Raw genomic sequence first — 24137 nt, forward strand, 5'->3', positions numbered from 1 at the left:
AAAATATAAATACATGGAACAAATGTGGTTTACATAATGTATTCACAATATGTTTAGTGTTGAGCAATAGTCTTTAAAATACTAAACAATACTCTAAACAATTCTTCAAAAAACAATATCTTCCATTTATACTATCCTAAATTCACAAAGCACACACATTTAAAAGAAATAAGACTTCAATGCTACAAAATTACAAAATACTAATCCTTTTATAACAAATAAAAACTCTCAACTGTTATCTCTTAACAGAGTTGTGCAGAAATAAGAATACTATTTTCAGTCTTACTCTTGATACAATTTCCTCTTCAGGAAGTTTAGCTTCTGGTCTGCATGAATCATGCAAAAGTTTTATACGAATAATATCTAGTATTTGGAGGAAATGTTCTTACTATGCCAGCCTCCCAGCACAAAATCTAAATTACTTCATAATAGGAACTGATTCCAGTATCCAGAACCACCACCCCTTCCCCTGTCCCCCTTATCCTTGTGTATCATGTCAGTGAAATCCATGCAATGAGGGGGTTGCTGACCGTCACCTCCAGCAAGCACCATTTGACGAATCTTTCTGATCTTCCTAAGCCTTTCTAGCCAGTTGGTAGCATATGGATGATGAGGTGGACGATTCAATGACTCCCAGATAGTAGAAGCCAGCTACAAAAGAAAAAGATATCAATAAAAATGTTGGCTTTGTCCTTGTAGGAAGAATGTTATTAATTAAGCTTTGCTCCTCTCATGCCTTCATCCATATTGTTCTTTCAAAGCTCTTGGATTACCCTTTGGTATAGGAGGATTGTGCACAACTAATTATGACAAAGTTAAGCTTAATACAGGTGAAAACATAACAAAAATGTCCTTAGGGTGGCCCAAAAAATCTGCTTAACCCATTGACTGCTGGAGTATCGTATACATTAAGGACAGCTTCCAACAGTTGACTGCAAGTGTACCATACACAGTTTGGGGCTTTTAAACTCTTCAGGGATGTAAGTAGTAAGAAGGGTCAGAGAGCAATTCCTGATAACATAGCTAAAGTGTTTCCACATCCTTGCCCATATTTTCAACAACTTGGCTGGACACTATCCTTCAAAGTATTTAGGGAAAGTGTACAGTAGCTGTTTCCAACCACAGCAAAAGAACATGAGAGTAAAGCCAGAATTATTGCATATTTTCTAGATAACACAAGCTCTGACAGTTTAGATTACACAGCTCAAAGGTGAAGAAAAAAAGTGCTAGATTTTTAATAGCTATCACTGATATCTCAATGTGTACACCTATATTCCTACATGCAGCACACACACAGAGTACTGAAAAAATTTACTAAAAAGTGTGTGCAATTAAAAAAGAAGGGATGGGAGGATTTCCAGGCCCCCCCACTCCCTCCCTTTTAGTCGCCTTTTACGACACACAGGGAATACGTGGAAAGTATTCTTTCTCCCCTCCCCAGGGATAGGGAGAAAGAATACTTCCCAAGCATTTCCCACAACTTGTAGAAGGCAACTAAAGAGGACGGGAGCAGGGGGCTAGAAACCCCCCCCCTCCTTGTATTTCAACTTTCTAAAAGGGGAAACGGAAGAAGGAGTCAAGCAAGGAGTGCTCATTCTCCTCAAAGCTCAGATTTCAGTGTTTGGATGTAACCAAGACGAGAAAAAAGGAGACAGGTAGTATGCTTGAAGAAAGGAACCTGGATATTTTGGCTCTGTGTGAAATGAAGCTCAAGTGTTAAGGAGAAGAGTGGTTTGAGAATTCGTGGGAGTAAAGTCAGGGGTTTGTGAAAGGACAAGGGCAAAGGAAGGAGTAGCACTACTCCTGAAGCAAGAGTTGTGGGAATATGTGATAGAGTGTAAGAAAGTAAACTCAAGACTGATATGGGTAAAACTGAAAGTGGATCGACAGAGATGGGTGATTATTGGTGCCTATGCACCTAGTCATGAGAAGAAAGATCAAGAGAGGCAAGTGTTGAGGAAGCAGCTGAGTGAGTGTGTTAGCAGCTTTGATGCACGAGAGCAGGTTACAGTGATGGGTGATTTGAATGCAAAGGTGAGTAATGTGGCAGTTGAGGGTATAAATGGTGAATATGGGGTGTTCAGTGTTGTAAATAGAAATGGTGAAGAGCTTGTAGAATTGCGTGCTAAAAAAGGAATGACGATTGGGAATATCTGGTTTAAAAAGAGAGATATGCATAAATATATGTATGTAAGTAGGCGACATGGCCAGAGAACATTGGATTACGTGTTAATTGATAGATGAGTGAAAGAGAGACTTTTGGATGTTAATATGCTGAGAGGGGCAACTGGAGGGATGTCTGATCATTATCTTGTGGAGGCAAAGGTGAAGATCTGTAGAGGTCTTCAGAAAAGGAAAAATGTTGGGATGAAGAGAGTAGTGAGAGTAAGTGAGCTTGGAAAGGAGACTTGTGAGAGGAAGTACCAGGAGAGATTGAGTGCAGAATGGAAAAAGGTGACAGCAAATGACGTAAGGGGAGTAAGGGAGGAATGGGATGTATTTAGGGAAGCAGTGATGGTTTGTGCAAAAGAGGCTTGTGGCATGAGAAAGGTGGGAGGTGGGTAGATTAGAAAGGGTAGTGAGTGGTAGGATGAAGAATTAAGATTGTTAGTGAAAAAGAAGAGAGAGGTGTTTGGACGATTTTTGCAGAGAAGTAGTGTGAATGACTGGGAGATGTGTAAAAGAATGAGGCAGGAATTCAAAGGAAAGGTGCAAGAGGTGAAAAAGAGGGCAAATGAGAGTTGGGGTGAGAGAGTATCATTAAATTTTAGGAAGAATATAAAGATGTTTTGGAAGTAGGTAAATAAAGTGCATAAGACGAGAACAAATGGGAACATCGGTGAAGGGGGCTAATGAGGAGGTAATAACAAGTAATGGTGAAGTGAGAGGGAGATGGAGTGAGTATTTTGAAGGTTCGTTGAATGTGTTTGATGATATTGGGTGTTTTGATCGCGGTGGTCTACGAAGTGAGAGGGTCAGAGAGAATGGTTTGGTAAATATAGAAGAGGTAGTGAAAGCTTTGCGGAAGACGAAAGCCAGCAAGGCGGCGGGTTTGGATGGTATTCCAATGCAATCTACCAAAAATGGGGGTGACTGTGTTGTTGACTGGTTGGTAAGGATATTCAATGTATGTATGGTTCATGGTGAAGTGCCTGAGGATTTTCAGAATGCATGCAAAGTGCCATTGTACAAAGGCAAAGGGGATAAAGGTGAGTGATCAAATTACAGAGGTATAAATTTCTTAAGTATTCCTGAGAAATTATATGGGAGGGTATTGATTGAGGAGGTCAAGACAAGCATCAGATTGAGGAAGAGCAGTGTAGGTTTCAGAAGTGGTAGATGATGTGTGGATCAGGTGTTTGCTGTGAAGAATGTATGTGAGAAATACTTAGAAAAACAGATGGATTTGTATGTAGCATTTATGGATCTGGAGAAGGCATATGAGAGAGTTGATAAAAATGCTCTGTGGAAGGTATTAAGAATATATGGTGTGGTAGGGAAGTTGCTAGAAGCACTGAAAACTTTTTATCGAGGATGTAAGGCATGTGTATGAGTAGGAAGAGAGGAAAGTGACTGATTCTCAGTGATTGTTGGTTTGTGGCAGGGGTGCATGGTTTCCATGGTTGTTTAATTTGTTTATGGATGAGTTGTTAGGGAGGTGAATGCATGAGTTTTGGAGAGAGAGGCAAGTATGAAGTCTGTTGTGGATGAGAGGGTTTAGGAAGTGAGTCAGTTGTTGTTCGCTGATGATACAGTGCTAGTGGCTGATTCTGGTGAGAAACTGCAGAAGTTGATCACTGAGGTTGGCAAAGTGTGTGAAAGAAAGCTGTGAGTAAATGTGAATACAAGGTAATTAGGTTCAGTAGGGTTGAGGGACAAGTTACTTGAGAGGTAAGTTTGAATGGAGAAAAACTGGAGCAAGTGAAAAGTTTTAGGTATCTGGGAGTGGATTTAGCAGCAGATGGAACCATGGAAGCAGAAGTGAGTCACAGGGTGGGGGAGGGGGCGAAGGTTCTGGGAGCGTTGAAGAATGCGTGGAAGGCGAGAACATTATCTTGGGGAGCAAAAATGGGTATGTTTGAAGGAATAGTGGTTCCAACAATTCTCTCTTCTTTGCTGAAAACCTCTACAAATCTCCAACTTCGCCTCCACAAGATAATGGTCAGACATCCCTGCAGTTGCCCCTTTCAGCACATTAACATCCAAAAGTCTCTCATACGTCTATCAATTAACACATAATCCAATAGCGCTCTCTGGCCATCTCTCCTACTTACATACGTATACTTATGTATATCTCTCTTTTTAAACCAGGTATTCCCAATCACCAATCCCATTACTTATTTGATTGAATAAGTAATGAAAAGGGTAAGAGAGATGTGTGGTATTAGAAAGTGTGGTTAGGATAGCAGAAGGTGTGCTGAAATGGTTTGGACATGTGGAAAGAATGAATGAGGAAAGGTTGACCAAAAGGATATATGTGTCAGAGGTGGAGGAAACATGGATAACCAATGAAGTGAGAAACTGCAGAAGTTGGTGATTGAGTTTGGAAGTGTGTGAAAGGAGAAAATTGAGAGAAAATGTGAGTAAGAGCAAGGATATCAGGTTCAGTAATATTGAGGAATAAGTTAGTTGGGATGTAAGGTTGAATGGATAAAAATTGGAGAAAGTGAAGTGTCTTAGACATCTAAAAGTGGACTTGCCAGCATATGGAACCATGGAAGTGGGAGAAGAGGGTAAAGGTTCTGGGAGGAATGAAGAATGTGTGGCAAGAGAGAACAGTATCTTGGAGAGCAACAATAGGTATATTTGAAGGAACAGTATTTCCAACAATATCATATGATTGTGAGAGTGTGTGATAGAGAGTAAGGCAGGAAATTATAGACTGATGTGGGTAAAACTGAAAGTGGATGGAGAGAGATGGGGGACTATTGGTGGCTATGCACCTGGTCATGAGAAGAAAGATATTGAGAGGCAAGTGTTTTGGGAGCAGCTGAATGAGTGTTGACATCTTTGGTGCACGAGACCAGGTATTAGTGATGGGTGATTTAAATGTGAAGGTGAGTACTGTGGCAGTTGAGGGTATATTTGGTGTACATAGGGTATTCAGAGTTGTGAACTGTGGCAGTTGAGGGTATATTTGAGTGTACATAGGGTATTCAGAGTTGTCAATGGAAATGTTGAAAAGCTTGTGGATAAGTGTACCGAAAAAAGTCTGATGATTGGGAATACCTGGTTTAAAAAGAGAGACTTTTGGATGTTAATGTGCTGAGAGGGGCACTGGTGGGATGTCTAATCACTACCTTGTGGAGGCGAAGGTGAGGAGTTGTAGAGGTTATAGAAAAAAAAAAGTGAAAGAGAGTAAGCTTGAAAAGGAAACTTGTGTGAGGAAGCACCAAGAGGGATTGACTGTAGAATGGCAAAAGGTGAAAGCAAATGATGTAAGAAGAGTGGGTGAGGAATGGGATGTATTTGCAGAAGCAGTAATGGCATATGCAAAAGATGCATGTGGCATGAGAAAGGTGGGAGGTGGGCAGATTAGATAGGGTAGTGAGTTATGGGATGAAAAAGTAAAGTTCAAAGAAAGAGAAAAGAGAGGTGCTTGGATGATACTTGCAAGGAAACAGTGCAAATGACTGGGCAATATATAAGAGAAAGTAGCAGGAGGTCAAGAGGAAGGTGCAAGGGTTAAAAAAGGGCAAATGAGAGTTGGAGTGAGTGAGTATAATCAACCATTAGGCAGAACAAAAATATATTTTGGAAGGAGGTAAATAACGTAAGACGAGAACAAATGGGGACATTGGTGAAGAGGGCAAGCGGGGAAGTGATAACAGGTAGTGATAAAGTGAGAAGGAGATGGAGTGAGAATTTTGAAGGTTGTTGAAAGCATTTATATGACAGAGTGGTAGATGTAAGGTGTTTTGGTTGGGGTGGTGTGAGAAGTGAGAGGATCAGAGAGAAAGGCAGATCTGGTTAAGAGAGAAGAGGTAGTGAATATGTTGGAAAGGTGTGATTGGCCATGAAGGAGGATGGACAGAATAACAATATGTTAGTTTGTGTTTGTAGTTGGATATTCAATGCTGTTACATGTTACTAATGTGTCACTGTGATCTGATCTACATATTAATAGCATCTTACGATACGTGATATTAATAACCTACCAGAGGAATGTAGTGCTGTGTGTCCACAATAATTTGTATGTAATGATATGGGAGACAACTCAGCATTTGTTTCCTTCATCCTATAATACAGGTTTTCCATATATATTGTGACATATGAATTACATACCATACTTTGTTACTTAACATTCCTCATGGATATATTATGTCTTCTTTAAGTGAAGTCATCTTAACACCTAATTCAAAAATAAACATTTCAATTATGTCAGTAAATACACCAAGACAGTGACAAACAACTACCTGACCATGAAGTTAGCTTTGCAGGAATTAGTCTACATCCTATTTTGAGGTTATCTATGACACTATATATCTGTGACTTGCATGCTTTAATAAAACTTAGTGACAAACGTCATACATTTATTGCCTATTGATCATCCCAACATTCAACCAGCCTACTATAAAGGAGGAGTTGCCACTTTTTAATTCTGATTATGCATTACATTATACATATGTTGACTGAATTGTCTGTCATTGGTTTCAGGACTATAGTGTTACATCCATGTGGTAGAATCTTTTATATGTTTACTGCTGCTTCATTTCATCCTTCTGAGCATGTATCACGTGGGAGGTCACTTTTTGCTTAGGGTAATTATCAGCGTAAAACCTGACAGCATTTTCCCCTTTTCTCCCTCTCGTGTCCCTAAACTGTCTGTAATTACTGTTTCATATACACTTATTTCAAAGCTGTGTTGTCTGCTTGTTTGTGACACCTACATATTTAAAGAACTGCAATGTCATTACGATCAGCTATCACTATATCAAATGTGCCCAGTACAGAACTGTACCCACCCTCGTCACTATGCCATGCCTCTGTCTTCCTCACTGGGCCCCATCCCAAATCGTCTGCCTCCTTCTGTTCTATATAGTTAAGCAAATACTCTAGTCATGTATCCAGTGCTGCCTTTTTTTTTTTACAAGTGGAATTAACACACAATATAGGGATAAATACACGTTTTACTTCATATAGCGTCTGGCTATAGCTGGATAGTAGATAGATAATTTTCTTAGGCTAGTTTCACATACATCATTGTGGTTCCTCACAAAATGTCACATTATTTCATCTGCTATTCTTGTAGTTTTGTGTCGATATATATTTTTGAAGCATTACACCTGTGCTTCAATATATTCGATACATCAGTATCATGCATGCGGTTTATAAAGGTTTGGAATTGATTAGCTGAATATTGACAAATTCATAACTGTAGTGTTGTCTGTGAATACACAAAGAGTATTCAGCAGTAGTGAACCATAAACTTTGTCCCTTACATATGCTTTCAGAACCATGAATGAATACTACGATTACTATATGTTTACAATGTCTGCCAAATGCCAGGCTTCACCAACGGTGTCAAGGGGATTTTGGCCAGAGATGTTCATATTCATACTTGCTTGCCTTCATCCATTTTGGTGCCACCCCACAGGAAACAGCATCGCCATCCCCTGCGTCAGCCAAGTAAAACAAAGACAAAAAACGCCACATTCGTTTACACTTAGTCTTTACCTATCATGTGTTATGCACTGAAATCATAGCTCCCTATCCACATCCAGGCCCCACAGACCTTTCTATGGTTAACCCCAAATGTTTCACATGCCCTGGGTCAACCCCAGTATAACACATCATTCCAATTCACTCTATTCCTTGCACACCTCTCACCCTCCTGCATGTTCAAGTTCCGTTCACTAAAAATCTTTTTCACTCCATCCTTCCACCTTCAATTTGGTTTACTGCTTCCCCTTGTTTCTTCCAACTTTGACCCACTTATCCTCTTTGACAACCTTTCCTCACTCATTCTCGTCATATGTCCAAATCATTTCAACACACCCTCTTCTCCTTTCTCAACTACACTCTTTTTATTACCACACATTTCTCTAACCCTTTCAATACCTAATCATACCACTTCACACCAATATTGCCCTCAAACATTTCATTTCATTTCCAACATATCCACCCTCTTCCATGCAACCCTATCTATAGCCCGTGCTTCACAACCATATAATATTACTGGAACTACTATTCCTTCAAACATACCCATTTTCACTCTCTGGGATAAAGTCCTCTCTTTCCACACATTCTCCATGGCCCATAGAATCTTTGCCCCCACCCCAACCTATGACTCACTTTCACTTCCATTCGCTGGTAAGTCCACTCCCAAATATCTAAAACACTTCACTTCCTTTAATTTTTCTCATTCAAACTCACATCCCAACTAACTTGTCCCTCAACCCTGCTGAACCTAATAACCTTGCTCTTATTCACATTTACACTCAACTTTCTTTTACACATTGTCCAAACTCTGTCAAAAACTTCTGCAGTTTCTCACTCAAATCAGCCAAAGTGACTCACTTCCAAGGCCCTCTCATCCCCAACAGACTGCATACTTGCCCCTCTCTCCAAAACTCTTGCATCTACCTCCCTAACCACCTGATCCATAAACAAAGTAAACAACCATGGGGACATCACACACCCATGCCCCATACTGACCTTCACTGGGAACAAATCACTCATCTTCCTACTCTCACACATGCCTTACACCCTTGATAAAAACTCACTGCTTCTAGCAGATTACTTCTAACACCATATACTCTTAAGACCTTCCACAAAGCATCTCTATCAACACTATTATATGCCTTCTCCAGATCCATAAAACCTACATACAAATCCATCTGTTTTTCTGTATTTCACACACACATTCTTCAAATAAAAAACCTGACCCACACATCCTCTACCACTTCTGAAACTACACTGCTCCTCCCCAGTCTGATGCTCTGTACATGCCTTCACCCTCCCAATCAAAACTCTCCCATATAATTTTCCAGGAATACTCAAGAAACTTATGCCTCAGTAGTCTGAACACTCGTCTTCATCCCCTTTGCATTTGTATAATGGCACTATACATACATTCTGCCAATCCTCAAGCACTTCAACATGATCCATACATACATTAAATATCATTACCAACCAATCAACAACACAGTCACCCCCTTTCTTAATAAATTCAACTGCAATATCATTAAAACCAACCGCCTTGCTGGATTTTATCTTCCACAAAGCTTTCACCACCGCTTCTCTCTTAACAAAACCATTCCCCCTGACCCTCTCACTTCACACACCACCCCGACCCTCTCACTTCGAACACCAACACAACCAAAACATCCTACAACTGCATCAAAAATGTTCAACAAACCTTCAAAATACTCATGCCATCTCCTTCTCACTTCATCACTACCTGTTGTCACTTCCACTTGCCCCCTTCACCGATGTTCCCATTTGTCCTCATCTTATGAACGTTATTTACCACCTTCCTAAACATCTCTATATTCTCCCTAAAGTTTAATGATACTCTCTCACCCTAATTCTTATTTGCCCTCTTTTTCAACCCTTGCACCTTACTCTCAAGCCCCTGCCACTTACTCTTATACATCTTCCAGTCATTTGCACTCTTTCCTTTTAAGCACTGTTCAAATGCCTCTCTTCTCTTTCACTAACAACTTTACTTCATCCCACCACTCACTACCCTTTCTAATCAGCCCACCTCCCACCTTTCTCATCCCACATGTATCTTTTGCATATGCCATCACTGCTTCCCTAAATACATCCTATTCTTCACCCACTCCCCTCATGTCATTTGCTCTCACATTTTGCAATTCCACACTCAATCTCTCCTGGTACTTCCTCACACAAATCTCCTTTGCAAGCTCAATTAATCTCACTGCTCTTTTCTCCCTGATATTCTCTTCTTTTTGGGGGAATCTCTACAACTCTTCACTTTTGCCTCCACAAAATAGTAGTCAGACATCCCACCAGCTGCCCCTCTCAGTACATTAAATCCAAAAGTTTCTCTTTTCCATACCTATCAATTAACATGTAATTCAATAATGCCCTTTGACCATCTCTCCTACTCACATATGTATACTTTTTAAACCAGGTATTCCCAATCATCAGTCTCTTTTCAGCACACAAATCCACAAGCTCTTCACCATTTCCATTTACAACACTGAATACTCTAAGTACACAAATTATACCCTCAACAGCCAAATTACACATCACTAATACCCAGTCTCATGCACAAAGGCTGTTAACACACTCACTCGGCTGTTCCCAAAACACTTGTCTATCTTGATCTTTCTTCTCATGACCTGAAGCATAAGCAACAATAATCACCCATCTCTCTCCATCCACTTTCAGTTTCACTCACATCAATCTAGAATCTACTTCCTTACGCTCAATCACACGCCCCCACAACTCCTGCTTCAGAAGTAGTGCTACTCATTCTTTAGCTCTTGTCCTCTCATTAACCCTTGACTTTACTCCCAGCGTGTCATAGAAGGCAACTAAATGGGGAGGGAATGGAGGGCTGGGAACCCCCCCTCCTTGTAATCAAATTTCCAAAAAGGGAAACAGAAGGAGTCAAGCGGGGAGTGCTCATCCTCCTCAAAGGCTCAGATTGGGGTGTCTGAATGTGTGTGGATGCAACCAAGAAGAGAAGAAAGGAGAGATAGGTAGTATGTTGAGTAAAGAAACCTGGATGTTCTGGCTCTAGGTGAAATGAAGCTCAACGGTAAAGGGGAAGAGTGGTTTGGGAAAGTCTTGGGAGTAAAGTCAGGGGTTGGTGAGAGAACAAAAAGGAGTAGCAATACTCCTGAAGCAAGAATGATGTGGGTAAAACTGAAAGTGGATAGAGATAGATGGGTGATTACTGGTGCCTATGCACCTAGTCATGAGAAGAAAGATCATGAGAGGCAAGTGTTTTGGGAGCACTTGAGAGAGTGTATTAGCAGCTTTGATGCATGAGACTGGGTTATAGAGATGGGAATTTAATGTGAAGGTGAATACCATGGCAGTTGGAGTATAATTGGTGTTGTGAATGAAAATGGTGAAGAGCTTGTGGATTTGTGTGCTGAAAAAAGACTGGTGATTGACAATACCTGGTTTAAAAAGAGAGATATAAATAAGTATGTAAATGTGAGTAGGAGATATGGTCAAATGGCATTATTTGACGTGTTAATTCATAGGCATGTAAAAGAGAGACTTTTGGATGTTAATGTGCTGAGAGGGGCAGCTGGAGGGATGTCTGATCATTATCTTGTGGAGGCGAAGGTGAAGATTTGTAGAGGCTTTCAGAAAAGGAGAGAGAAAGTTGGGGAGTAGTGAGAGTAAGTGATTTTGGAAAATAGATGTGTGTGAGGAAGTGTCAGAAATGACTGAGTGTAGAATGGCAAAAGTTGAGAGCAAATGACATGAGGGGAATGGCGGAGGAAAGGGATGTACTTAGGGAAGCAGTGATGGCTTGTGCAAAAGATGAAAAGAAGCATTTGGTATGGGAAAGGTGGGAGGTGGGGAGAGTAGAAAGGGTAGTGAGAGGTGGGATGAAGAAGTAAGATTGTTAGTGAAAGAGAAAAGAGAAGTGTTTTGACAATATTTACAAGGAAGTAGTGCAAATGACTGGGAGATGTATGAAAGAAAGTGGCAAGAGATCAAGAGAAAGGTGCAAGAGTTAAAAAAAGAGGGCAAATGAAAGGTGGGGTGAGAATCATTTAATTTTAGGGAGAGCAAAAAGATGTTTTGGAAGGAGGTAAATAGCGTGCACAAGAGTGAGAGTAAGAGAGCTTGGGAAGAGACTTGTGTGAGGAAGTACCAGGAGAGACTGCGTGCAGAATGGAAAAAGGTAAGAGCAAAGGATGTGTGGGGAGTAATGGGATGTATTTACGGAAGCAGTGATAGCATGCGCAAAAGATGCTTGTGGCATGAGAAGCGTGGGAAGTGGGCAGCTTAGAAAGGGTTATGAGTGGTGGGATGAAGAAGTAAGATTATTAGAGAAAGAGAAGAGAGAGGCATTTGGACGAGTTTTGCAGGGAAATAGTGCAAATGACCGAGAGATGTATAAAAGAAAGAGGCAGGAAGTCAAGAGAAAGGTGCAAGAGGTGAAAAACAGGGCAAATGAGTTGGGGTGAGAGAGTATCATTAAATTGTAGGGAGAATAAAAAGATCTTTTTGGAAGGGGGTAAATAAAAAGCGTAAGACAAGAGAATAAATGGGAACATTGGTGAAGTGGGCTAATGGGAAGGTAATAGCAAGTAGTGGTGATGTGAGAAGATGGAGTGAGTATTTTGAAGGTTTGTTGAATGTGTTAGGTGATAGAGTGGCAGATATAGGGTGTTTTGGTCGAGGTGGTGTGCGAAGTGAGGGGGTTAGAGAGAATGATCTGGTAAACTGAGAAGAGGTAGTAAAAGCTTTGTGGAAGATGAAAGCCAGCAAGGCAGTGGGTTTGGATGGTACTGCAGTGGAATATATTAAAAAAGGGGGTGAGTGTGTCGTTAACTGGTTGGTAAGGAATTTTAAAGTATGTATGGCTCATGGTAAAGTGCCTGAAGATTGGCAGAATGCATGCATAGTGCCATTGTACAAAGGCAAAGGGGATAAAGGTGAGTGCTCAAATTACAGAGGTACAGAAGGAGTAGAGGATGTGTGGCCCAGGTGTTTGCTTTGAAGAATGCATGTGAGAAATACTTAGAAAAGCTTATGGATTTGTATGTAGCATTTATGGATCTGGAGAAGGCATATGATAAGAGTTGATAGAGATGCTCTGTGGAAGATATCAAAAGTATATGGTGTGGGAGGCAAGTTGTTAGAAGCAGTGAAAAGTTTTTATTGAGGATGTAAGGCATATGTACGAGTAGGAAGAGAGGAAAGTGACTGGTTCTCAGCGAATGGCGGCAGGGATGCACGATGTCTCCATGGTTGTTTAATTAGTTTATGGATGGGGTTGTTAGGGAGGTGAATGCAAGAGTTTTGGGGAGAGGGGCATGTATGCAGTCTGTTTTGGATGAGAGTCACTTTTTTGCTGATGATACAGCGCTCGTGGCTGATTCTTGTGAGAAACTGCAGAAGCTGGCGACTGAGTTTGGTAAAGTGTGTGAAAGACGAAAGCTGAGAGTAAATGTGAATAAGAGCAAGGTTATTAGGTACAGTAGGGTGGAGAGACAAGTCATTTGGGAGGTAAGTTTGTATGGAAAAAAAACTGGAGGAAGTGAAGTTTTAGATATCTGGGAGTGGATCTGGCAGTGGATGGAACCATGGAAGTGGAAGTGAGTCATTGGGTGGGGGAGGGGGTAAAAGTTCTCGGAGCATTGAAAAATGTGTGGAAGGTGAGAACATTATCTCAGAAAGCAAAAATGGGTGTTTGAAGGAATAGTGGTTCTAAGAATATTATATGGTTGTGAGGTGTGGGCTATATATAGAGTTGTGCGGAGGAGGGTGGATGAGTTGAAAATGAGATGTTTGAGGACAATATGAGGGGTGACGTGGTTTGATCTAGTAAGTAATGAAAGGGTAAGAGAGATGTAAGGTAAAAAAAGAGTGTGGTTGAGAGAGAGCAGAAGAGGGTGTTTTGAAATGGTTTGGTCACATTGAGAGAATGAGTGAGGAAATTGACAGAGGTGGAGGGAACGAGGAAAAGTGGGAGACCAAATTGGAGGTGGAAAGATGGAGTGAAAAAGATTTTGAGCAATAGTGGCCTGAACATGCAAGAGGGCGAAAGGCGTGCAAGGAATAGAGTGAATTGGAACGATGTGGCAGACCAGGGTTGACGTGCTGTCAATGGATTGAACCAGGGCATGTGAAGCATCTAGGATAAACCATGGAAAGTTTTGTGGGGCCTGGATGTGGAAAGGGAGCTGTGGTTTCGGTGCATTATACATGACAGCTAGAGAATGAGTAGGAACAAATGTGGCCTTTGTTGTCTTTTCCTAACGCTTCCTCGCACGCATGCGGGGGGAAGGGGTTGTCATTTCATGTGTGGCGGGGTGTGATGGGAATGAATAAAGGCAACAAGTATGAATTATGTACATGTATATATGTATATGTTATAGTGATGGGTGATTTAAATGCAAAGGTGAGTAATGTGGCAGTTGAGGAAATAATTGGTATACATGGGGTGTTCAGTGTTGTAAATGGAAATGGTGAAGAGCTTGTAGATTTATGTGCTGAAAAAGAACCTGTGATTGGGAATACCTGGTTTAAAAAGCGAGATATACATAAGTATACGTATGTAAGTAGGAGAGATGGCCAGAGAGCATTATTGGATTGCGTGTTAATTGACAGGCACGCGAAAGAGAGACTTTTGGATGTTAATGTGCTGAGAGGTGCAACTGGAGGGATGTCTGATCATTATCTTGTGGAGGCTAAGGTGAAGATTTGTATGGGTTTTAAGAAAAGAAGAGTGAATGTTGGGGTGAAGAGGGTGGTGAGAGTAAGTGAGCTTGGGAAGGAGACTTGTGTGAGGAAGTACCAGGAGAGACTGAGTACAGAATGGAAAAAGGTGAGAACAATGGAAGTAAGGGGAGTGGGGGAGGAATGGGATGTATTTAGGGAATCAGTGATGGATTGCGCAAAAGATGCTTGTGGCATGAGAAGAGTGGGAGGTGGGTTGATTAGAAAGGGTAGTGAGTGGTGGGATGAAGAAGTAAGATTATTAGTGAAAGAGAAGAGAGAGGCATTTGGACGATTTTTGCAGGGAAAAAATGCAATTGAGTGGGAGATGTATAAAAGAAAGAGACAGGAGGTCAAGAGAAAGGTGCAAGAGGTGAAAAAGAGGGCAAATGAGAGTTGGGGTGAGAGAGTATCATTAAATTTTAGGGAGAATAAAAAGATGTTCTGGAAGGAGGTAAATAAAGTGCGTAAGACAAGGGAGCAAATGGGAACTTCAGTGAAGGGCGCAAATGGGGAGGTGATAACAAGTAGTGGTGATGTGAGAAGGGGATGGAGTGAGTATTTTGAAGGTTTGTTGAATGTGTTTGATGATAGAGTGGCAGATATAGGGTGTTTTGGTCAAGGTGGTGTGCAAAGTGAGAAGGTTAGGGAAAATGATTTGGTAAACAGAGAAGAGGTAGTAAAAGCTTTGCGGAAGATGAAAGCCGGCAAGGCAGCAGGTTTGGATGGTGTTGCAGTGGAATTTATTAAAAAAGGGGGTGACTGTACTATTGACTGGTTGGTAAGGTTATTTAATGTATGTATGACTCATGGTGAGGTGCCTGAGGATTGGCGGAATGCGTGCATAGTGCCATTGTACAAAGGCAAAGGGGATAAGAGTGAGTGCTCAAATTACAGATGTATAAGTTTGTTGAGTATTCCTGGTAAATTATATGGGAGGGTATTGATTGAGAGGGTGAAGGCATGTACAGAGCATCAGATTGGGGAAGAGCAGTGTGGTTTAAGAAGTGGTAGAGGATGTGTGGATCAGGTGTTTGCTTTGAAGAATGTATGTGAGAAATACTTAGAAAAGCAAATGGATTTGTATGTAGCATTTATGGATCTGGAGAAGGCATATAATAGAGTTGATAGAGATGCTCTGTGGAAGGTATTAAGAATACATGGTGTGGGAGGCAAGTTGTTAGAAGCAGTGAAAAGTTTTTATCGAGGATATAAGGCATGTGTACGTGTAGGAAGAGAGGAAAGTGATTGGTTCTCAGTGAATGTAGATTTGCGGCAGGGGTGTGTGATGTCTCCATGGTTGTTTAATTTGTTTATGGATGGGGTTGTTAGGGAGGTGAATGCAAGAGTTTTGGAAAGAGGGGCAAGTATGAAGTCTGTTGGGGATGAGAGAGCGTGGGAAGTGAGTCAGTTGTTGTTCGCTGATGATACAGCGCTGGTGGCTGATTCATGTGAGAAACTGCAGAAGCTGGTGACTGAGTTTGGTAAAGTGTGTGAAAGAAGAAAGTTAAGAGTAAATGTGAATAAGAGCAAGGTTATTAGGTACAGTAGGGTTGAGGGTCAAGTCAATTGGGAGGTAAGTTTGAATGGAGAAAAACTGGAGGAAGTAAAGTGTTTTAGATATCTGGGAGTGGATCTGGCAGCGGATGGAACCATGGAAGCGGAAGTGAATCACAGGGTGTGGTAGGGGGCGAAAATCCTGGGAGCCTTGAAGAATGTGTGGAAGTCGAGAACATTATCTCGGAAAGCAAAATGGGTATGTTTGAAGGAATAGTAGTTCCAACAATATTGTATGGTTGCGAGGCGTGGGCTATGGATAGAGTTGTGCGCAGGAGGATGGATGTGCTGGAAATGAGATGTCTGAGGACAATGTGTGGTGTGAGGTGGTTTGATCGGGTAAGTAATGTAAGGGTAAGAGAGATGTGTGGAAATAAAAAGAGCGTGGTTGAGAGAGCAGAAGAGGGTGTTTTGAAATGGTTTGGGCACATGGAGAGAATGAGTGAGGAAAGATTGACCAAGAGGATATATGTGTCGGAGGTGGAGGGAACGAGGAGAAGTGGGAGACCAAACTGGAGGTGGAAAGATGGAGTGAAAAAGATTTTGTGTGATCGGAGCCTGAACATGCAGGAGGGTGAAAGGCGGGCAAGGAATAGAGTGAATTGGATCGATGTGGTATACCGGGGTTGACGTGCTGTCAGTTTAATGAATCAGGGCATATGAAGCGTATGGGGTAAACCATGGAAAGTTGTGTGGGGCCTGGATGTGGAAAGGGAGCTGTGGTTTCGGGCATTATTGCGTGACAGCTGGAGACTGAGTGTGAACGAATGGGGGCTTTGTTGTCTTTTCCTAGTGCTACCTCGCACACATGAGGGGGGAAGGGGATGGTATTCCATGTGTGGCGAGGTGGCGATGGGAATGAATAGGGGCAGACAGTGTGAATTGTGTGCTTGGGTATATATGTATGTGTCTGTGTGTGTATATATATGTGTACATTGAGATGTATAGGTATGTATATTTGCGTGTGTGGGCGTGTGTGTGTGTACAATATGTATGGGGGTGGGTTAGGCCATTTCTTTCGTCTGTTTCCTTGCGCTACCTCGCAAACGCGGGAGACAGCGACAAAGCAAAATAAATGAAATAAATAAATAAATAATATATATATATATATATATATATATATATATTTGGGGTGCCTAAATGTGTGTGGATATAACCAAGATGTGAAAAAAGGAGAGATAGGTAGTATGTTTGAGGAAAGGAACCTGGATGTTTTGGCTCTGAGTGAAACGAAGCTCAAGGGTAAAGGGGAAGAGTGGTTTGGGAATGTCTGGGGAGTAAAGTCAGGGGTTAGTGAGAGGACAAGAGCAAGGGAAGGAGTAGCAATACTCCTGAAACAGGAGTTGTGGGAGTATGTGATAGAATGTAAGAAAGTAAATTCTTGATTAATATGGGTAAAACTGAAAGTTGATGGAGAGAGGTGGGTGATTATTGGTGCATATGCACCTGGGCATGAGAAGAAAGATCATGAGAGGCGAGTGTTTTGGGAGCAGCTGAATGAGTGTGTTAGTGGTTTTGATGCACGAGACCGGGTTATAGTGATGGGTGATTTGAATGCAAAGGTAAGTAATGTGGCAGTTGAGGGAATAATTGGTATACATGGGGTGTTCAGTGTTGTAAATGGAAATGGTGAAGAGCTTGTAGATTTATGTGCTGAAAAAGGACTGATGATTGGGAATACCTGGTTTAAAAAGCGAAATATACATAAGTATACTTATGTAAGTAGGAGAGATGGCCAGAGAGCGTTATTGGATTATGTGTTAATTGACAGGCACGCGAAAGAGAGACTTTTGGATGTTAATGTGCTGAGAGGTGCAACTGGAGGGATGTCTGATCATTATCTTGTGGAGGCTAAGGTGAAGATTTGTATGGGTTTTCAGAAAAGAAGAGTGAATGTTGGGGTGAAGAGGGTGGTGAGAGTAAGTGAGCTTGGGAAGGAGACCTGTGTGAGGAAGTACCAGGAGAGACTGAGTACAAAATGGAAAAAGGTGAGAACAATGGAAGTAAGGGGAGTGGGGGAGAAATGGGATGTATTTAGGGAATCAGTGATGGATTGCGCAAAAGATGCTTGTGGCATGAGAAGAGTGGGAGGTGGGTTGATTAGAAAGGGTAGTGAGTGGTGGGATGAAGAAGTAAGAGTATTAGTGAAAGAGAAGAGAGAGGCATTTGGACGATTTTTGCAGGGAAAAAAATACAATTGAGTGGGAGATGTATAAAAGAAAGAGACAGGAGGTCAAGAGAAAGGTGCAAGAGGTGAAAAAAAGGGCAAATGAGAGTTGGGGTGAGAGAGTATCATTAAATTTTAGAGAGAATAAAAAGATGTTCTGGAAGGAGGTAAATAAAGTGCGTAAGACAAGGGAGCAAATGGGAACTTCAGTGAAGGGCGCAAATGGGGAGGTGATAACAAGTAGTGGTGATGTGAGAAGGAGATGGAGTGAGTATTTTGAAGGTCTGTTGAATGTGTTTGATGATAGAGTGCCAGATATAGGGTGTTTTGGTCGAGGTGGTGTGCAAAGTGAGAGGGTTAGGGAAAATGATTTGGTAAACAGAGAAGAGGTAGTGAAAGCTTTGCGGAAGATGAAAGCCGGCAAGGCAGCAGGTTTGGATGGTATTGCAGTGGAATTTATTAAAAAAGGGGGTGACTGTATTGTGGACTGGTTGGTAAGGTTATTTAATGTATGTACGACTCATGGTGAGGTGCCTGAGGATTGGCGGAATGCGTGCATAGTGCCATTGTACAAAGGCAAAGGGGATAAGAGTGAGTGCTCAAATTACAGAGGTATAAGTTTGTTGAGTATTCCTGGTAAATTATATGGGAGGGTATTGATTGAGAGGGTGAAGGCATGTACAGAGCATCAGATCGGGGAAGAGCAGTGTGGTTTCAGAAGTGGTAGAGGATGTGTGGATCAGGTGTTTGCTTTGAAGAATGTATGTGAGAAATACTTAGAAAAGCAAATGGATTTGTATGTAGCATTTATGGATCTGGAGAAGGCATATGATAGAGTTGATAGAGATGCTCTGTGGAAGGTATTAAGAATATATGGTGTGGGAGGAAAGTTGTTAGAAGCAGTGAAAAGTTTTTATCGAGGATGTAAGGCATGTGTACGTGTAGGAAGAGAGGAAAGTGATTGGTTCTCAGTGAATGTAGGTTTGCGGCAGGGGTGTGTGATGTCTCCATGGTTGTTTAATTTGTTTATGGATGGGGTTGTTAGGGAGGTAAATGCAAGACTTTTGGAAAGAGGGGCAAGTATGAAGTCTGTTGGGGATGAGAGAGCTTGGGAAGTGAGTCAGTTGTTGTTCGCTGATGATACAGCGCTGGTGGCTGATTCATGTGAGAAACTGCAGAAGCTGGTGACTGAGTTTGGTAAAGTGTGTGGAAGAAGAAAGTTAAGAGTAAATGTGAATAAGAGCAAGGTTATTAGGTACAGTAGGGTTGAGGGTCAAGTCAATTGGGAGGAAAGTTTGAATGGAGAAAAACTGGAGGAAGTAAAGTGTTTTAGATATCTGGGAGTGGATCTGGCAGCGGATGGAACCATGGAAGCAGAAGTGGATCATAGGGTGGGGGAGGGGGCGAAAATCCTGTGAGCCTTGAAGAATGTGTGGAAGTCGAGAACATTATCTCGGAAAGCAAAAATGGCTATGTTTGAAGGAATAGTGGTTCCAACAATGTTGTATGGTTGCGAGGCGTGGGCTATGGATAGAGTTGTGCGCAGGAGGATGGATGTGCTGGAAATGAGATGTTTGAGGACAATGTGTGGTGTGAGGTGGTTTGATCGAGTGAGTAACGTAGGGGTAAGAGAGATGTGTGGAAATAAAAAGAGCGTGGTTGAGAGAGCAGAAGAGGGTGTTTTGAAGTGGTTTGGGCACATGGAGAGAATGAGTGAGGAAAGATTGACCAAGAGGATATATGTGTCGGAGGTGGAGGGAACGAGGAGAAGAGGGAGACCAAATTGGAGGTGGAAAGATGGAGTGAAAAAGATTTTGTGTGATCGGGGCCTGAACATGCAGGAGGGTGAAAGGAGGGCAAGGAATAGAGTGAATTGGAGCGATGTGGTATACCGGGGTTGACGTGCTGTCAGTGGATTGAATCAAGGCATGTGAAGCGTCTGGGGTAAACCATGGAAAGCTGTGTAGGTATGTATATTTGCGTGTGTGGACGTATGTATATACATGTGTATGGGGGGGTTGGGCCATTTCTTTCGTCTGTTTCCTTGCGCTACCTCGCAAACGCGGGAGACAGCGACAAAGTAAAATAAAAAAAATAATAATAAATATATATATATATATATATATATAATGGAAGTAAGGGGAGTGGGGGAGGAATGGGATGTATTCAGGGAATCAGTGATGGATTGCACAAAAGATGCTTGTGGCATGAGAAGAGTGGGAGGTGGGTTGATTAGAAAGGGTAGTGAGTGGTGGGATGAAGAAGTAAGATTATTAGTGAAAGAGAAGAGAGAGGCATTTGGACGATTTTTGCAGGGAAAAAAATACAATTGAGTGGGAGATGTATAAAAGAAAGAGACAGGAGGTCAAGAGAAAGGTGCAAGAGGTGAAAAAGAGGGCAAATGAGAGTTGGGGTGAGAGAGTATCATTAAATTTTAGGGAGAATAGAAAGATGTTCTGGAAGGAGGTAAATAAAGTGCGTAAGACAAGGGAGCAAATGGGAACTTCAGTGAAGGGCGCAAATGGGGAGGTGATAACAAGTAGTGGTGATATGAGAAGGAGATGTAGTGAGTATTTTGAAGGTTTGTTGAATGTGTTTGATGATAGAGTGGCAGATAGAGGGTGTTTTGGTCGAGGTAGTATGCAAAGTGAGAGGGTTAGGGAAAATGATTTGGTAAAGAGAGAAGAGGTAGTAAAAGCTTTGCGGAAGATGAAAGCCGGCAAGGCAGCAGGTTTGGATGGTATTGCAGTGGAATTTATTAAAAAAGGGGGTGACTGTATTGTTGACTGGTTGGTAAGGTTATTTAATGTATGTAGGACTCATGGTGAGGTGCCTGAGGATTGGCGGAATGCTTGCATAGTGCCATTGTACAAAGGCAAAGGGGATAAAAGTGAGTGCTCAAATTACAGAGGTATAAGTTTGTTGAGTATTCCTAGTAGATTATTGGGAGGGTATTGATTGAGAGGGTGAAGGCAAGTACAGAGCATCAGATTGGGGAAGAGCAGTTTGGTTTCAGAAGTGGTAGAGGATGTGTGGACCAGGTTTTTGCTTTGAAGAATGTATGTGAGAAATACTTAGAAAAGCAAATGGATTTGTATGTAGCATTTATGGATCTGGAGAAGGCATATGATAGAGTTGATAAAGATGCTATGTGGAAGGTATTAAGAATGTATGGTGTGGGAGACAAGTTGTTAGAAGCAGTGAAAAGTTTTTATTGAGGATGTAAGGCATGTGTACGTGTAGGAAGAGAGGAAAGTGATTGGTTCTCAGTGAATGTAGGTTTGGGGCAGGGGTGTGTGATGTCTCCATGGTTGTTTAATTTGTTTAAGGATGGGGTTGTTAGGGAGGTGAATGCAAGAGTTTTGGAAAGAGGGGTAAGTATGCAGTCGGTTGTGGATGAGAGAGCTTGGGAAGTGAGTCAGTTGTTGTTCGCTGATGATACAGCGCTGGTGGCTGATTCCTGTGAGAAACTGCAGAAGCTGGTGCCTGAGTTTGGTAAAGTGTGTGAAAGAAGAAAGTTAAGAGTAAATGTGAATAAGAGCAAGGTTATTAGGTACAGTAGGGTTGAGGGTCAAGTCAATTGGGAGGTAAGTTTGAATGGAGAAAAACTGGAGGAAGTAAAGTGTTTTAGATATCAGGGAGTGGATCTGGCAGCGGATGGAACCATGGAAGCGGAAGTGAATCATAGGGTGGGGGAGGGGGTGAAAATTCTGGGAGCCTTGAAGAATGTTTGGAAGTCGAGAACATTATCTCCGAAAGCAAAATGGGTATGTTTGAAGGGATAGTGGTTCCAACAATGTTGTATGGTTGCGAGGCATGGGCTATGGAGAGAGTTGTGCACAGGAGGGTGGATATGCTGGAAATGAGATGTTTGAGGACAATATGTGGTGTGAGGTGGTTTGATCGAGTAAGTAATGTAAAGGTAAGAGAGATGTGTGGAAATAAAAAGAGTGTAGTTGAGAGAGCAGAAGAGGGTGTTTTGAAATGGTTTGGTCACATGGAGAGAATGAGTGAGGAAAAATTGACCAAGAGGATATATGTGTCAGAAGTGGAGGGAACAAGGAGAAGTGGAAGACCAAATTGGAGGTGGAAAGATGGAGTGAAAAAGATTTTGAGTGATCGGGGCCTGAACATGCAGGAGGGCGAAAGACATGCAAGGAATAGAGTGAATTGGAACGATGTGGTATACCGGGGTCGATGTGCTGTCAATGGATTGAACCAGGGCATGTGAAGTGTCTGGGGTAAACCATGGAAAGTTCTGTGGGGCCTGGATGTGGAAAGGGAGCTGTGGTTTTGGTGCATTATTACATGACAGCTAGAGACTGAATGGAAACAAATGGGGCCTTTGTTGTCTTTTCCTAGCGCTACCTTGCACACATGAGGGGGGAGGGGGTCGTTATTCCATGTGTGGCGAGGTGGCATTGGGAATAAATAAAGGCAGACAGTATGAATTATGTAAATGTGTATATATGTATATGTCTGTGTGTGTATACATATTTGTACATTGAGATGTATAGGTATGTATATTTGCGTGTGTGGACGTGTATGTATATACATGTGTATGTGGGTGGGCTGGGCCATTCTTTTGTCTGTTTCCTTGTGCTATCTCGTGAGAGACAGCGACAAAGCAAAATAAATAAATGAATAAATAAATACAAATCCATTTGCTTTTCTAAGTATTTCTCACATACATTCTTCAAAGCAAACACCTGATCCACACATCCTCTACCACTTCTGAAACCACACTGCTCTTCCCCAATCTGATGCTCTGTACATGCCTTCACCCTCTCAATTAATACCCTCCCATATAATTTTCCAGGAATACTCAACAAACTTATACCTCTGTAATTTGAGCACTCACCTTTGTCCCCTTTGCCTTTGTACAATGGCACTATGCAAGCATTCCACCAATCATCAGACACCTCACCATGAATCATACATACATTAAATAACCTTACCAACCAGTCAACAATACAGTCACCTCCTTTTTTAATAAATTCCACTGCAATACCATCTAAACCCACTGCCTTGCCGGCTTTCATCTCCTGCAAAGCTTTTACTACCTCTTCTCTGTTTACCAAATCATCCTCCCTAACCCTCTCACTTTGCACACCACCTCGACCAAAACACCCTATATCTGCCACTCTATCATCAAACACATTCAACAAATCTTCAAAATACTCACTCCATCTCCTTCTCACATCACCACTATTTGTTATCACCTCCCCATCAGCCCCTTTCACTTAAGTTCCCATTTGTTCCCTTGTCTTACACACTCGATTTACCTCCTTCCAAAACATCTTTTTATTCTCTCTAAAATTTAATGATGCTCTCTCACCCCAACTCTCATTTGCCTTCTTTTTCATCTCTTGCACCTTTCTCTTGACCTCCTGCCTCTTTCTTTTATACACCTCCCACTCATTTGAATTATTTCCCAGCAAAAATCGTCCAAATGCCTCTCTCTTCTCTTTCACTAATAATCTTACTTCTTCATCCCACCACTCACTACCCTTTCTAATCTGCCCTCCTACCACGCTTCTCATGCCACAAGCATCTTTTGCACAAGCCATCACTGTTTCCCGAAATACATCCCATTCCTCCACCACTCCCCTTACCTCCTTTGTTCTCACCTTGTTTCATTCTGTACTCAGTCTCTCCTGGTACTTCCTCACACAAGTCTCCTTCCTAAGCTCACTTACTCTCACCACTCTTTTCACCCCAAGATTCTCTCTTCTTTTCTGAAAATGTCTGTCAAATCTTCACCTTCGCCTCCACAAGATAATGATCAGACATCCCTCCAGTTGCACCTCTCAGCACATTAACATCCAAAAGTGTCTCCTTCGTGCACCTATCAATTAACACGTAATCCAATAACACTCTCTGGCCATCTCTCCTACTTACACACATATACTTATGTATATCTCTCTTTTTAAACCAGGTATTCCCAATCACCAGTCCTTTTTCAGCACATAAATCTACAAGCTCTTCACCATTTCCATTTACAACCCTGAACACCCCATGTATTCCA

General features: G+C 41.8%; 1 protein-coding gene across 1 annotated transcript in view; it reads right to left on the bottom strand.

Moving 5' to 3' along the window:
• Positions 1–24137, bottom strand: part of LOC139753740 (tuberin-like) — a 354102-nt gene continuing 329965 nt past the window's right edge. The window contains exon 15 of the mRNA XM_071670536.1: positions 1–651. Within this exon, the coding sequence (XP_071526637.1) occupies positions 424–651 (228 nt within the window). The 3' untranslated portion in view covers positions 1–423. The remainder of the gene's footprint in view (positions 652–24137) is intronic.

This window comes from Panulirus ornatus, chromosome 15 (assembly GCF_036320965.1).
Source record: "Panulirus ornatus isolate Po-2019 chromosome 15, ASM3632096v1, whole genome shotgun sequence".
Taxonomy (NCBI): Eukaryota; Metazoa; Arthropoda; class Malacostraca; order Decapoda; family Palinuridae; genus Panulirus; species Panulirus ornatus.